General features: G+C 47.6%; 1 protein-coding gene across 3 annotated transcripts in view; it reads right to left on the bottom strand.

The window, feature by feature from the left end:
• Nucleotides 1-17,225, bottom strand: part of Zbtb16 (zinc finger and BTB domain containing 16) — a 180,254-nt gene that overhangs the window by 53,829 nt on the left and 109,200 nt on the right. For all 3 annotated transcript variants that reach the window (XM_027930704.2, XM_071616719.1, XM_071616718.1), the window contains exon 4: nucleotides 8,704-8,790. In XM_027930704.2, coding sequence (XP_027786505.1) covers nucleotides 8,704-8,790 — 87 coding nt within the window. The remainder of the gene's footprint in view (nucleotides 1-8,703; nucleotides 8,791-17,225) is intronic.

Genomic DNA, 17,225 nt, shown 5'->3' with positions numbered 1-17,225 from the left:
TGCCACCCCTTCCCCCGGCAGCCACCACAGAGAGTCCTCCAAACAAGGGCTCCATTTCCTACTCTGAATTTCAGAGGCAGAGACACTTGAAGCAGGCAGCCAACGTAAGGTTGGGCATACAGTCTCACACCCTCAGAGGGGGTGGTTCTGAAGCAGCAGAGTGTGTGTACCTCCTAGCCTCCCTACCCTATCCACCACTATGTATTGGGTCCATGGGGAGGACCCTTTGCTCAGGATTCACTCCACTGCCCACTCCCAGCTTGGCAGGGAAGAGCAGAGTCCACAACGTGGCCCCCACTGCCAGCTGTCATCTGTGGCCTCTGGACCATAAGACCCACTTACAGCCAACAGCAGGTCCATAAGAACAAGCATCTCCATATTTGCATCTGGTTGACTGGCTTCCCCTGAGACACAGGGATGTGAAATCTGAACAACTTTTTTTAGGCCAGTAAAGGAAAGTTCTTATTTTGTAGTCAGAGTGAAGAGAACACTGGGATGAAACTAAGAACCCGTGGGTTCCAATTCTAGTTTAGATTATTTGTTCTTAGATGACCGTCTTTTTCAAACATAGGCTTTGATCCTGTGGTCTGCATATCAGATTTGATGCCTAGGCCCCCAGGGAAGGAAGACAATGTTAAAACAAGGGCTCTAGGGTGCAGAAGCCTAGGGCACACAATCCAGCTCTGGCCTGGAGTATTGTTTCTGAACTTTTTTTGGGTCTCAGTTTTCTCCAGCAAAGACTAAGGAGACAAAATGAAGACTTAATAAAGTCATAACTCAAAAGTATCCAAGAAAGGACAGCTACTGAATCATCTGCACCCAAGGCGAGTTCAACCTACTTGCTGATTTCCTTCACAGCACTGTAGCCTTCAGCAAAGCAGAGACCAAATTTTGTTTGCCATTATGCATTGGGACTGCAGAGCATCCGGCACATCACAGGTACTTAAAAACTTAGTGAAGATGTGAATGTAGGAATGATGGGACACACCATCTGCACAGGTTACCAAATCACTAACCTGGCAGACCTGCTGGAGCACATGGGGTTGGAGGAGAGAGCAGAATTGCTTTGGGGAAGGTCTAAGGTCGAGTTCAACCTAGTAGCCTGGTTCCTGTGGAGGTCTGGGGTGGGGTGGGGAGGCCTGTAGGTACAAATGGCTACCTTTTGTCTGTCTGTATGTGTCTCTCTCACTCTCTTTTTTAACAGATGAGATGAGATCATGTTTGAAGAAGGTAGGACAGGAAGTCCCAGGATATTCAGGTTCCTGGTGATAGCACATATGGGACCTCACTAGGAGATTCAGGATTCTTGACTCCTGAGGGCTCTATGGAGGTACCCTAAGTCATGGCAGGGCATGTGCCTAGTGTTCCTGGAGACTGGTGAACTTACTTAATCCTTACCCTGGTTCTGCACCTGTCTGGCGTAGTTTTACATAGTAGCAAAAGTAGGGGCTCCTCTGGGCAGCTTGGACACTCTAGACCCCATAAGATTTTTCAAAGTGTGGAATATAATTCTGTTCTTATGTCTTTCTTCTTACTTAGAGCGCCCCAGTGGCTGTGAGCTTGATGGGCCCTTTGGAAATGTTCTCTTGGCCACAGGACACACGCAGGGATCCTGGAAGACCCCACCTTCACCTTGGAGGAGCAGCTAGATGCTGTTCCTGTTTCTCTTCCACTATCAGGACTTGCTTTCCTCTTACACACCCATGAGGCAGATAATGGCCCTTCCCCTCTGGTGAAGACCATGATGGTGCAAAAAACACCATTGCCATCTCAGGAGATGCCTTCTTCCATGCAAGGCCTATGCTGAGTGTTTTACATGAACTAGCAAAGTAAATCCCTTAATACCCCATCTACAATGCACACCATAATTGTGCTGATGTTATGGGGAGCATCCTGATACTTAGAGCATGTAAGCAATCTGTCTAAGATCATAATGCTTGTAAATGATAGGGCTAGTATCTGAATCACCAGATACCAAGTTCTGAGACACTATGTACCGATACCCAGAGATCTACACTCTGACTTCAGGCTCCATGGATTCCTTCTTCTTTGCAGACTGGAGTACAGGCCTGAGCCACTGTTAGGGCCCCCCCACTTGTCTAGAAGGCAAAGTCCTCCAGAGATCATCTTGTCCATTCCCCTGCCTCCAAGAATGTCCATTCTCCCTAAGTGGTCACTGGCAGGTGCACCTCTTTGCTCCTCATCTCTGTCTCTCTGGCCTGGCCCACATAGGGCAGTCCTGACCCCAGCTCCCCAGGCTCAGGTCCCAGTGGCTGGCTGCTCACGAGTTTCCTATGAGTGGACTGAAAGAGCTGAAAGCTCCTACAGGTCACCCTCACAGCCTACTCATTTGAGATCACTCATCTTCTCCCAGGACATGCTGAAGATGGTCCCAGCTCCCTACCCTTGAGCTCAGCAAGGATATTTCCTCTGCCCTCTAATTAACATCACCTAATCCTGTCTGTTGCCCCCAGGCCTCTCCAAGTCCCAAGTGGGAATGTACAGTGGCTTGAACAACATTATGATTTGTAAAATCCACTCCTAATTAGTTTGACTTTGAATAAAGAGGGTAATTATTTTTAAATTTATTAACTGCTGCCTGGCCGGAGAAGTTTCCAGATCAAATGACATGGAGAAGCTATTTCTGTTCAGTGATGCAGCAATTTATATTACTGATTGGTCATTAAAACCTCTGGCACAAAACCACTTGTGTTTCCTGAGCCAAGATAGTGTCCATGTGTCAAATTTCAAACCCAGAGTATAAATTAAGCCATTAATGGTATTTATCAGTGTATCTGGACTTAAAAGAACTACTTCCTAATTTAAGGCATTCCCGATATAGATCCCAGGAGGTGCACGGTGGGGCACGTGTGTATATGCTCGTGCATGCGTGTTTTCTCACTCTTATTTTACTGAACGGTATAAAAAAACTTCTGATGTGTAAATGAAGTACCAGTATCTCGGGAGCTGCCTAGCTGTTAATTCCTCGCTTCTCTGCAACCCAAACATTTTGGAAGCAGCAGTGTTCTGCAATATGTATTTGTCATAATATAAAAGGTGTAAAATGATCTCTGTTTATCTCTGCAAAGTCTTTGCTGTACCAAAACAGAAAACTGAAATGTGACAACAAAGCCTGAGCCCAGCCCAACCATAAGCATGGCCACCCTGAGCACCAGCTTGGGCTCATCAGCATTTTGCAGGGAGGCTGTGGGGGCGGGGGGGTCACACACACCAGGACAGAAATCCAGGCTAAGTCGGGTCAAAAGTTGCCTTTTGCTTGGCTACACTGGAATTGAAATTAAATTCATCTTTTCGGTTTTAAGAATACCTGTGTGACACCATAATCACCTGCCCTATGCAATGTTGAATGTTCCCCATTCATAGTGGCCGCATCACGGAACCAGATTCAGGGAAATTGTATGCTACCCCAGGAGGAGGATGTGGGCATCAGGATGTTGGGAATTCTTAGTTAAAAGGGTCACAGGGATATAAAAGAGCCCTGCCCCAGGCAAGGTCATGAGCTAAAGGACTCTGAACTGATGTCCCTGACTGCTCAGTCCAGGAACGCACTGCCAACAGAGGGCCACCATGCAGGGAGCTGAGGAATGGTGGGAAGAGCATGAAAGAGCTGAGTCAAGTTCCAGCTCTCTAATTCCTTATGGATGGCTTCTAGACCTCCATCTCCTTGTCTGTAAAAGGGGAATAATAAAGTGCTTTATAAATTACAGTATCAAAAATATCAGGTGCATTATCATATTCTACACTCCTTTCTTTCCAGAGCTCTCTCCCTGCTCTTCTGTTGGCTCTCCAGTGACACCTGGCACCATGCACTTGGCTTGTCCCTCTCTGGTAGCTTGAGTGTTATTTTCAGCATCCCCTGTAATCAGGCCTCTCTCCCGTCTCCTGGGTCCCCTGTCCTCAAACAGAGATGGCAAATAGATTTCACATTGTGTTCTCTCATTGATTTATCAGGGGAACCGAGGATCTGTCTGGGTTCAGCAGGAAGTAGTGCCATGAGTGATAAAGGAACTTTGCGATGTGTCAGGAAGCCATGAGTGTCACGAAGGCCACCTTGCTGCCAACCCTACACAGAGGGTGAGATTGCTGTTGTATAAACTCCTGGCACCACGCACAATGCCTGAGCCAAGGTGCCTTGCTGTGGAGGAGCTTGCCCACAGCCCAGCCCAGGTTGGTGGGGAGCCTGAATCCAATCTACCACCTTGGTCTCCTCTCACCTCTCACGAACATTCATCCTTGCAAGAGCTCAGTTTACTCAATCTATTGAGTAAACCATACATGGCATGCTGAATATCAACCACATTTTACTCAACATAAGCAGTAACTCTGGACAGCTCACTTCTCTCTGATGGCATCTCCTTCCTCCAACAGGCAGGCTCCATTCACAAGGTCTCTGGAAAAGCATAGTTCACAGACCACCACGCTCATATCTCCCACTTTCTTCAAGAACAAGGTCTGTGGCTGTGTTGTCACCAGTGTTCTCAGTGTGCACCAGGCACATGGGAGGTATTCCATGTATGCCTGGGGTCAGCCTGGGAGCAGCCTGCCAGGGTGCTCACCCCTCAGGACTCAACCTGCCCCTGGCTGGAGGCAGCTCTCCCTCCCCGGCTGCTGCAAATATAAGCTGGATGGACAGAATTCAGGTGTGCAGCAAAGCTGGTTCCAAAGACTCCTCAGCAGCCCCAGGTTAGTATTCTCAGCGTGGGGTTCTTGATTCCGTGAGGTCTAGCAATAAGAGAACGGCTGGGACCCTGGGAGACCTTGTCCTCCCCTGACTTTCAAGACAACCAGTTCTGGATCTCCAGATAGGGAGACATGAGGTAGAACAGCAGCTCCTGTGTGACCTGCCCTGCCCCTCAGGGCAGCCCCAGGCCAGAGCCCTAATACCAGAGTCAGGAGGTGTATTCTCCACGTGTAGGAGACGTTTGTGAGGTAGAAGGACTAGAACTTAGAAATGTGGATGGCCATGATTATTCCAGCAGTGAACTTGTCTTCCTTCTTCCGCTCCAGGCCCTATGGTGGCCTGTCTCCAAGATGGCTGCCATCAACTCCCCTTCCCCTATAGGTTCACAGACCCACTGGGAAAGGGAGTGTAGGCTTCCACCACCTTAAATCTAGGGCTCATTTGTGACAATTTCAGTCAGCAAAACACAGCAGCAGTGAAGCTGTATTTCTATAGTCATTTTCCCAGCTTGTAAGAAGGTGGTGAGCAATGTCCGTCCCCTGACTCCTGGAGCCCTGAGCTGCTGTGTAACAGGCCCCAACTACTTGGCTGTAGAGAGGCCATGTGCAGGGGCTCTGAGTCATATTTGAATTAGGCCACCGTGGACATCACCCCAGAAGAGTTTTCAGATGATCCAGCCCCAGGTACCACCTGATGGCAGCCATGAGAGGACCCAAGTGAAAACCACCCAGCTGAGCCCAGTCAACTCACAAAATGGTCAGAGATAACACTTCATTCTTTTAAGCTGCTGTGGAAAAGGTTGGTGACACAGCAACTGATGGCTGCAACTCTTACCACAGGGGCCAAACTGCTCTTTTAAACACATAAATCAAGTTATGTCATTCTCCCACAGAAAGTTCTCCAATGGGGATGGGAGTGTAGCTCAGTGATAGAGCACACTTAGCATGAACAAGGCCCTGGGCTTAATCCCCAGCACCAAAAAAAAAAAAAAAAAAAAAAAAATTTAATTAAAAAACAATCCAAGGAATTATTTTTCTTCTTCTCTCTAAATGTTCATGTGCATGTGTGTATATGTGTGTTTATATATATAAACAAGTATTTATGTGTATTCTATTTCAATAAATTCACGTGTGTTTGTGTGTCTTGATGTATGTTGCATGTGGCAGCCTGTGTGACACCAGTTACTTTTACTAGCATGTGACTAAGTTCACTGATATGTACATATACATAGACACACACTCATGTATCTCTATTGAGTTATGATACATGTATCATAAACACAAGTTATGCTTTTAAAATGCAGTTCAGTGAATTTTAATATATTTAGAGTTGTGCAACCATCACCATAATCAATTTTAGAACATTTTTATCACCCCCCCCAAAGAAATCCTGTGTTCACTAGGAGTCATCTCCCCATATACCTTCCAACACCCTCAGCCTCTGGTTACTAGTTCATTTTGGGTCTGAATGGATTTGCCTATTCTGGACATTTCATTAAGGGAATTTCATTAATGGGAGCCATATAACATATAGCCGTTTGTGTTTAGTTTCTTTCACAGAGCATATTTTTGAGGTTCATCCATGTCATATGTAGCATATATCAGTGCTTCATTTCTTTTCATAGCCAAATTATGTTCTATTGCATGAATATAGATCACATGTTATTAGTTCTTTCATCAGTGGATGGGCACAGGGTTATTTATATTTTTTGACCATCATGAATAATACTGCCTTGAACATTTGTGTACATGTTTTTGTGAGGATGAATGTTTTCATTTCTCTTGGTCGACGGGCAGGAGTGGAACTATTGGGTCATATGATACCTCTATATTTAACTTTCTGAGGAGGTTCCAGAGGGTTCTCCAAAGTGGTTGCACCATTTTACATTCTCACTAACAATGTAGAGGGTTCTGATTTTTCCACATCCTCAATAATGCTTGCAACTATCTATATCTTTTATATGGCCACATCCTAGTGGGTGTAAAGTGGTGTCTCTCTGTGGTTTTGATCTGTACCTGCCTGATGGCTAGTGGTGTGCAGCATCTTTTCATGTGCTCACTGGCCATTTGTCTGTCTTTGGAGGCTTGTCGACTCACATCCTTTGCCCATTCTTTAATTCAGTTATTCATATTTTTATTTCAGCATCATAGTGTTCTTTATATTCTCTAGTTGTGAGTACCTTATCAGGTATATGAATTGCAAATATGTTCTCCCCCTCCAAAAGACTCTAAGCCCATGCAGAAGAAAACCCAGATTCCTTACTGGAGTTGAGAGACCTGCTTGATTTCTACACTCATCTGCCACCTTGCTCCTTGCTGTCTGCCACACTGCTCTTTGTGCTGTTGTTCCTTGAGTTTGTCAGGTACAACCCAGCCTCAGGGCTGTGGAAGGGCTTATTCCTTCTGTTTAGAATCTCTCCCCAGAAACCTTTGAGTAGCTCACTCCCTCACTTTCTGATTTTGTTAAGATGTCACCTCAAAGAGCCCTTCTTGCACCAATCTGCAGTCCCACCAGCAATGTGAGAAGTGTGCCCTTTTCCCCACATCCTCGCCAACACTTATTATTGCTTATATTCTTGATAACTGCCATTCTGACTGGAGTTGAGAGAGTAGTTTTGATTTGCATTTCTCTAATTGCTAGAGACGTTGAACATTTTTTCATATATTTGTTAATCAATTGTGTATCTTCTTCTTAGAAGTGTCTGTTCAGCTCCTTGGCCCATTTAAAATGCATTCTGCTGTCGTGTATAACAAATTAGGACAAATAAATTAATGAATAATTTTTTTAAAAGATCCCTTCTTCATGACCATTTTATTCCAAAATATTTATTTTCTCCTCCTTATTCTTCTTTGTTTTTTGTTAACACCATTTATTATAACTTGACCTGAAAGCCCAATACTGTCTCTCAGTTAGAATCCCAGCTGCATGAAGAGCAGAACTGTTGAGTGTCTTCTATGTCCACACAGTGCCAAGCTCACTGTAGGAACTCAATAAATACATCTACTACTGTTCACTGAATGCTCACTCTGAGCTAAGTCCTTACACCCTGCAAAGGACTTCAAATTAAAATATCTCATTGAATCCCTCTGCTCAGAGACAGATACTATTACCACTCCACTTTTCTAACAGAAGACGAAACCCAAATTAACAGGGTTTGAGTAATTTATTCATGGTTCCACAAATAGGAGGTCGCAGAGTCACAATTAAACCTGGGTTTTCTGAATTCTGAAATCTAAGGCTCTACCACAGCTGTCCCCATTCTGAACTCTGGAAAGTCCTTTCCCCTCCTCTGAGCCCCAGTTTTCTCTTCTCTGACATGGGAATCGGTCCTACCTCACAGGGTTACTGAAAAATTGGCCAGGTGGGATCAAGTAAAGCACCGAGAAGAGGGCCTGGCACATATGAGTACTCAATAAATGTGAGCTCTTGCAAGGACGGTGACAATGACACTGATCACAAGGATGAGATGACACTGATACTGTGAAACTGATGCTTTGGAATCAAATAAAGCTATATTAGCTAATATTGTTCAAATACATCCTTGCGTGTAGACTGATGTCTTTTAAACGATGACTCAACCCTCACAAAGGAAGGATCAAGAGCAGTCCACTGTGGCCACACGAGGGTTTCAGTGTTTTACCAGAGGGAATGCACGAGGTTTCCTACCACTGCTCAGGGAAGGGGGCGCTCAGATCAGTCACAGGCTCTCGAAGGCCTCATCCAAGAGGCCTCAATGGTGACAGCATGAGTGGCCTGTGACCCCAGAGATCCGGGCCTAAGCCGTGGCAGCTGTTGTCATGGGACACAGCCACACCTGTGAACTCCTGTCCAGACAGCCCACAGGCAAGAGTGGCTGCACGTGGCAGAGGTCCGTCCTCACTCACAGCACCCCTGCAGGTGACTAGATAGCGTGTGTGCTAAGGACAAGAGGCACCAAGGTACTTCACAGCCATGCACTGCACGCAGGCAGACCTGGAGAATGGGAACTGAAGGCAACTCACCAGTGTGGGTCTGCCGGTGTGTCTCCAGGGCATCTTCCTTCGAGAACTGTGCTCCACACTGATCACAGACGAAGGCTTTGGCACCCGCTGAAAGAAAGAAGAGGCAGTTACCACTAGAAGGACAATCCATGAGGCGGGAAAGTCCTGGGTCAAAACTGTGCAGGTGAACATTAGGGGAGGGGGCTGGACACCTCTGAAGATCCTGAGCCAGGGATAATCCATGGCCCCCTTAGCCAGGCCAGATCCACCTCCAATAGGTGCACCCCCCCCCCCCCATAAATTCTAGACGCCCTCACCTAGGGCTCTCTGAGAGAGAAGAAGAAACAAAAGCAGCATAACTAAGATAAATGGAGATGGAGTCCAGGCGAGATGCCCCATGGAGAAGGAGCACTTTGAATGGCCAGTTCTGAGGGATGGACAGCGACAAATGACACCCGGGAGGGGAAATGTGCCCTGTGGCCCTGTGATGCATGGGAAAGCAGGCATTGTTGATGCACCCACACTTGGATGTCCACAGGGACCTAGGACTCAGTATACCCAAAATGAACTCACTGTCTACGTCCAACCACGACCTGCATCTGACTGCTGAACACCCTTGGAATGGCTCACCAGTGCTTGGAGGACAGTCTAAATTCTCCCTAGGACTCGCAAAGTCCTTCTTGGTGCTCGTCTTTCTGGCTCCATCCCCTTCCTCGCTCTTGCTCCCTGGAGGGGCTGCCTTCTTCCTTCCTCAGTGCTGTGCATTCTTCATGCGTCCTCTGCCACAGACATCCTTCCCCCCGTCCCCTGTGCTCTGTGGTATAGCTGCAGCTCCTACTCATCCTTTAGGTCTCAGCTCTGACACCCGTGCCCTCGTGTCTGGGTAAGATGACCCTTCTTTCTGCTCCTCTAGCACTTTCTATGTTCCAGGTTGTGGCCCTTGCCATGCTCTGTTCTAAATGCCCATGGACCCATCTCTTTCTCCTGCCACACTGTGAGCCCCCTGATGGAGAGACCATGTCATCTTGTGCATGGCTGCACCTGCCTGGCACAGTGGTGACCTGTGACTGTACATATTTGTGGAATAAACAACAGCAACTCAGTGCAACCCAATTTAATACATTTCCTTAGAACTTTGTTATTTACAAAGCTCAAAGTGACAAGGTCACCAAGTCAGGATGAAACGGTACCTCTACCACCGGCTAATAGCCTTGGAGGCTCTAATACGTTCTCTTGCCCATGGGCTGAGGGTTGGCACTTTTCCTGCAAAAGGTCCTGAAGACATCTCTCTCCCATGCTTGTGGATAATCACAGTCTGCACAGGACCCTGCTGTGTCATGTCTGGAACACTGTAGGGGTCAAGATTGGCCTCCACACTGCCAGCCACCCTCTGACTCACCCAACAGAGGCAGGTTCCTTGAAGGCCACTTGATTCTGCACACTTCCCTAGTCATAAGGACACAGTGGCTCACAATTTGTACTGATTATAAATTCCTCTACTTGACTTCCCTAACCTGAGCCAGTGAGCCATCTACCTCTGCAGGTAGCTTGTCCCCATGGTCCTCTCTGGCACTGCTCGACTCTCCCTGAGTCTCTGAGCTTGAGCAATTCCCAATCTCATCCCTCTGTTTCAGCCCCATTCCATTTTCAAAGCCAGAGTATGCATGCACCAGGCATTGCAGCCGCTCTCCGTTCTGTCCTGTCCACTTTGTTCCTTTTAACATGTCTGAGCACTTCTTGAAGTGTGCCTGTGGGTTTATTTAGGCATAAGAGTCTCATTGGAGCCAGAACTACTTTTTACACAAAGCTAGAGCCCCTAGTGCTATTTTCTCACCCCTTCCAATTTCCCAAGGCTTTAATACATAGCAGGTATGTATGTACACTGAGTGCTTAGTGTACATCATTTCATGTAATCCTAACAAGAACTAAAGTACCTATTATTATAACCCCCACTTAGCATATGAGTAAACAAGCTCAGAGAGGGTAAGTACTTTGCCCACTGTCACACAGTGGGTAATAGAAGAGGTGAATTCAAATCCAGGCAGCCTGACTTCAGAGCCTTCGCTCTTAATCCCTGTATCTTTAGCCTCCTTAGATAGAATTCCATATGCAAAGATGCTTTAAGGATAAGAAGGTGAAGTCTGGGCTCCCTTCCCTCAACTTGAAAAAAAAAAATGGAAAATAAGTCTGTCCATTTTATCCACCAGGGCTTTATATAATGTTTCCTAAAAGTTTAACAACTTTTTCCTTAGAGTATTAGCATATACTTAAGAAATTTAAACTCAAAATACAAAGGCTTAAACACCCAGTAAAACCAGTAGCAAGTATGAGGATGAAGACGCCGACCTTGTCTATATTCCAAATGATGAGCTGATGAGACTCTAGTAGGTGCTCAATAAATAGGAGTGACTGACTAAATAAATGAATGATAAAGCACCCCAGGGGAGAAATGAAACTGCTTTTCGTGGAGAGTTAAAAATAAATATCATCATTTGTCTTAGGTGGCTGGGGTTGAGTTTCACCTGGAGGCAGGGAGAATTCCACAATGACCTCTGGGTGTCCCTTCGAGCCGCAGGATATCCTTAGGCCAAGCACCTGGTACATGGCTTAGAGAGCTTTGAAAAAGCAGCCAAGAAAATACCTTCCGGCGAGGCCAGCAAAGCCGTGTCTGTGTGTTCACAGAGGCAGCAGCCGGCACCGCTTTCATCCATCTTCGCAGGAAATATAGAAAAGTGCCTCAAAGAGCAGCGCAGGCCAGGATGGGGGATCTGGGCTGGATGAAGCCACAGCGCGCTCACAGTGAGCAACTCCCCCTAGTCCTAAATCATTAGCCGTCAATGATTTTCTGTGGATCTGTAAGGGATCTGATTTTAATTGCATTTCTTTCTTTGGTTCTATCTGTTCTCACGGCTCCCTCCACAAGACTGGCGGGGAGGGCACCTCCTGGGCTTGGCCGTCGTTGGCCGTCTGTGCTGGAGCCCTGTGATCGAGTGAGGAGTCTGACCGTGCACAGGCTTCAAGGGATGTGGTGTGCAGCCGTTCTTAGAAATGGCCATCCGTGTGGGTTGTAGTAGCGTCTCACTTTAATGGCTGAGAAATAGAGACAAAGGGAGGGGGGAGCAGGTGTGGGGGGAGCAGGTAGGAAATGAAGGGCGGATGTGTACCACCAGACAAGTTCAGATGAAGATAAAGACAGATGAGCACGCTGATCTAGTGAAGGCTGCTGGCTGACCGCATCTGGTTGCCTTCAATGTCCTCCCCACCCCACCCCACCCCACACCCCATGTGCTGAAGTCATGGAACGGAGCGCAGTGTGTGAAAGTCCCTGTCCTCGGGGACCCTGGGTCAGGCTGATGTCTCACCACAGACATCAGCTCCCACTGCCAGCCTCATTTATGAAGCCCCAAAACTCTTGCCACCCCTGCCCAGAGACACTCTGACCCCCCAACTCTCCAGGGTAAGCCAAAGAGCAAAGAAGCGGGCTGAGTGTGCCAGACAAAATCCCGAAATCCACTCTCCCGGGGAGGCTTGTGCCTTTAAATTGTCTCTGTAATGGCTGGCTCAGAGGCAGAAATATTTGGCAGCCCTGAAATTAAAAGTGATAAATTTCCTCGCCAAGCTTTGATCGATAATAGAGGCCTCATCTGTTAATCAATAAGACAGTCTCTGCCTGTTTACTGTGCATATGTTGTTCGCTGCTGCCTTCAGTATGATGTCAGGTTTGCATTCAAAGCAACTCAAGTGTGTATAAACCACATGGCTATTCCCAAAATGCATTACGGTGACATCATTCCGCCCCTAATACATTTATAAAGCATCAATGGAGGGGCGTGGGGGAGGGGGGGTGGTCATGCCAGTTGAACGCTGCGGGTGCATATGGACCTAGCAGCAGCATTCACCCCCACGAAATTTCCTAGGGTTCAACCCAGAGCAGGGGGAACCCGAGGGACAGGATCACCACATCCTTCCTACACACAGAGGATGCCCATGAAGTACATGCCAGGAGGTGGCTTAGCGTAAAGAAACAAAAGAGATGGAATCTCTGCCCTCATGGAACTTATGTTCAAGAGGGAAAGGCAGATTTTTTTTTTTAAAGCAGGTCTATGTAAAATAGGCCAGGTGGTGAGAAATGATAAAAAGAGAAATAAATTAAGCCGAAAGGGAGGGAGTGCCAGGGCTGTCATTTTGTGCAGGGAGGCCAGGGAAGCTGTCGTGGTGACGGGCATCTGAATGGAGAACCAGAGGAGGCCGTGGGATGTCCATAAAGGGCAGGGAACAGCAGGGCGGCTGGACGGATGGCGTGGAGTTGGTGAGGGAGAGTGGAGACCCAGCAAGAAAGGGAGGGACTGCAGGGAGAAGGCAACAGCAGGAAGACAGAGAGAGCTGGTCCCACGCTATCCTTCCTATCAACCACAGACCCATGAACCAGGAAGAGAACTGCTTGACCTAGAGTCAGCAGAAAGGGGTGTCAGGCCTGAGTCGGCCACTCACTGCTGCGGACATCACACAAGCCATGGTGCCTCAGTGAACCTGCCTCCCAATCTGTAGAATGGGGATGATCCAACCTGCACTGAGGCTGCTGTGAGGCTGGTTGGTGGGAGATAATGGGTGGTGATAAACACAGAACTCATTCTCAGACACAGAATATGCTCCGATGCAAGAGATCATTGAGACTATTTATAACTCAGGAGGTGGTGGAGTGTGGCTGAGAGCTCAGGATGCAGGTCAAGAGAGCAAAGAGTCCAAATGCCAACACAGCCAGCCACCAACTGTGACCTCGAACAATTTGCCTAACCTCGGTGCACATGTCACCTCATCTGTAAAATGGGAACAACAAAAGCAGGTCCCTCTATAGACTGTGACCAGGTGGGTTAAGCACTCAGCCTAGGTTCAGTGGCAAGATACACAGGACCTATAGAAAGTAGCTACCATCATCACTGGTCATTATTCCTTTAAAGAAGAACTCCCATTGCACAATTAGAGTATGATTGGTTTTACTGAAATTCGATGCACAGTTATTCGGAGGCCATTTATCTTGTACAAAGGGAGTCTAACATTTGTAAAGACGCATGCCACCATGTGCACACACCCGAACCATCCCTTGTCCCTCTGATTTAAAGGTGAATGATTGTTCTGTCAGGGGGAGCAAAAAATTCTGTCCTAGGACCAATACATCAGCATCAGCAGCTATTTCACTAACCCAGCTCAGAAATTCTGCCAGACAAGCCCCTAGAATCCCACTCACCAGCCCTGTGCTTCCAGGTTCTTTTCTGTCTTCCCGAAGACTGTAAGCTGTGTGCAAGCAGCTCGCATATGTCCTGGGCTCCGCTGACTCCCAGGGCCCTGTGCCCTGCCTGGCCTGCACAGGGGTGCACTGAATTATTGTTGAAGAAACCCTCAGGCAGGTTCCTGGGTGCAGAACTGGCCTGAGAAGAGGGCAGTGGCCATTCAGGGCACTGCCACGCTGTCCCCTAGGGGGTGGCAGAGTCCTTATTCTACACACTCTGGCTTCTCTGCTGCCCCTTTGAAAACTCAAGGACATGGTCACTGGCTAGAGCTCAGGAAGTTCAAGGGAGAAAAAGAGGAAAGGTTAGAAAGTGGGGGTGTCTGCTTCCCCTGGAGCAAGACCTCAACCCAGCCACCCAACGTCTTCCCTAGCAGGAAACAGACAAGTCCTTGTTCTAGGACACTCAGTGAGCCTCCTGTCCTTTGGCAGACCTGGAGAGGCCAGACTGGATCCTCTGTTGACTGGCAGTGATCTGCAGGGAGAGGTCCCCTTCCCCAGCCTCTCCTTAAGTTCATCTGGGAGTTAGTGAACCCAGTTGTTAAAGAAACAGACAGCCTTGACCCTGCCAGACCCCCAGGGACCCCGCAGATGTGGGCTCAGGGATGCTGTAACACCACTCTTGAGGGGAACAGGAATGCCCGACCATTCCAAATTTACCAGACCTCTACTTTCTTTGATTTGCTGGCACCTTCAAAAGGTGGGACTAGCGGACACAGGAGGGTTCAAGGGCTCAAAGCAGATAAAGGTGGGTAGATACACAGAAGCAATAAACAGAGACAAGATGAGACTCCACAGTCCCACTAAGGCTGGAGCTGGTCTGAGGCCTCCAGGTTTGTGGGGGCTCAGCAACTCCCTGACCAGGAATCAGAGGGATGGGCCAGGAAGGCATTTGCAAAAGCATAAAGCTTTATCTAAATGCCAGGATGCCAGTGACAACAGAGATGAAAGCCCATAAAAGCTACCACCAGCTCCCCACAGCTGTGCCCCTTCCTTGGCCCTCTCCCTTGGCAAAGCAGAGAGCCTTCCCCGCCCCCCCCGCCTGTATTCCTAAGCAGAAATGGGCAGGGGGTCCCAAACATGTAGACAGCGCTGAATACAATCAGATATGGGGCAGTGTACCTCTGAAGATGCAAGGCAGGAGCCAATGTAAGAAGGAAAAAAATTCAAAAATCCCTCCCTCTCCTAACCTCCCCCGCCCCCAGGCTAATAATAATTTTTTTAAAAAAAGAACCACTGGAAAAAAAAAAAAAAACACCTAGTGTTTGCCAGCATCGAATGTTGAGTGGTGTGTCCTTTTTTTTTTAATTCCTTGAGATTTTAAAATAAACATCTTGAATGTTCTGATGAGATATGCATGCCTGCTTACATAAGGAAGTACAGAGTGTACCAAAACAGCAGACCCAAAAAAAGCATGAGCTGTCAGAACAATGAGTACAGACGCGGGGCATTTTACAACAGGCCACGGTGTACAGTTTTATTTACAGTACCTCTTATCAGACGGAGAACAGCACACAGGCTGCCAATTCCAAAGGCCAGCACTGTGTGTTCCTTCCCTCAAGGAGATGTGTACTCCCAGAGAGGAGCTGCAGGCATGCTTGTGTTCTCTCCCCCCCCCCCCCACCCGCCCCACTGGCTCTCCCTCTCACTCTGTTTCTCCCTTATCAACAAAAAGAAAAACCACGACAGAAACAGAGGTTCTGTAAGGGACACAGATGCAGGAAAGAGGGAAAGGGGATACAGGTGGGAGGATGCCAGCTGAATGGGAAACCAGCAGTCCTGTGGGCCAGCCCAGGGAGTGTCCAAGGGAAGCTCTCATGGACATTACCATGGGGCCACTGGCCTTTCTGCAGGACTGGAGGTGAATCAACCACTAAGACAGGGCCCCAAATCAAAGACAGGGTGGAGAAAGCCACCCGGAAAGCCTGGCAGGCTGAGCCGCAGAGATAGGGGATCAGCTGGGGTGGAGGGTGGTTCCTTTCCAGATGTCTGGAAGTCAACTTCCTATCACTGACCTGTTAAATTTTGCCTGATCCCTCCCATGTGACTCAACATCCACTCTGCAGAAGAGGAGACTTGGGCTGGGTCAAGAAGGCTGAGCGTCTATGTCTGAGAGAGCATTTCTCCTCCTACTCAATAAATGTCATATTATAGGAGCAGCAGTACTACCATAGTGCCTGGTGCTCTTGGCTTCATAGGGGTCCTGTAAGTCCCCCTCTCAGGTCTCACAGGGTCTACCTTGTCCCTTGTCCCTCCAATGCTAATTCTCCACCAGAGAGGTTTGGAAAGCTCCTTGTTTATGGCTCCTAGCATCTGCAGGTAATCCAATAGGTTTTGAAATGCAGCCCGCAGCCAGTGCAAACACACACACACACACACACACAGTGTAAAGCTGCACAAGTCAAGTCCTTAACAACGTACTCTCTGGGATCAGACAAAACTGGGTTCAAGTTCTGATTCCACCATTTCTAGCTAACACTCTGGGCAACTGATCTTCTTTTCTGGACCTGTTCCTTCACCTGTAAAGTTGGGTTCAGGGTGTTTGCATCTCACACAATTGGTTGAGTGATGATTAATTTAAACCCTCTCTCCCTCTCCCTGCCCGCCCGCCTCTTGTCATTAACATCTTACTTGGCGCGCAGTAACTGCTCAGTATATGCTCATTGTCATGGATATCAACATTGTCCTTATTGCCATTATTTCATTACCCAATGTCAATATATGAGACACACATGAATATTGTATGAATGTACAACACCATCCCAGTCAAAGCACCAAGACAAAAAAAAAAAAAAAAAAGGAGCCTAGATACCCACTCTGACAAGCCTTCATTGGGCAGATTTCCTCTGGGTTGTGAGACCTATGGAAAGGCGATGCCTCTCAAGACTATGCCCAAGAAGCCCCAATACAAACCAAAAGCTACAAGGAAAGACAGGATCAGCTTCCTCTTCCCTGGGGTTAAGGAGAAGGCATCTCTGCTCTGATTTTCACTCTTGGCCAAATTTTTCTTTTCTTTTTTTTTTTTTTTTTAGTGGTACTGGACATTGAACCTATAGGTTCTCTACCACTGAACTACATCCCCAGCTCTTTTGATTTTTTTATTCGGAGACAAGTTCTGGCTCAGTTGTTGAGAGTCTCACTAAGTTGCCCAGGCTGGCCTCCAACTTGCGATCTTTCTGCCTCAGCCTCCAGAGTGGCTGGGATAAAAGGCCTGTTGAGCCTTTGTCACTCATGGCCAAAGTTTATTTTTTAATTTTTA

Source organism: Marmota flaviventris, chromosome 9 (genome assembly GCF_047511675.1).
Source record: "Marmota flaviventris isolate mMarFla1 chromosome 9, mMarFla1.hap1, whole genome shotgun sequence".
Lineage (NCBI taxonomy): Eukaryota > Metazoa > Chordata > Mammalia > Rodentia > Sciuridae > Marmota > Marmota flaviventris.
This window is presented reverse-complemented; position numbering and strand designations above follow the sequence as displayed.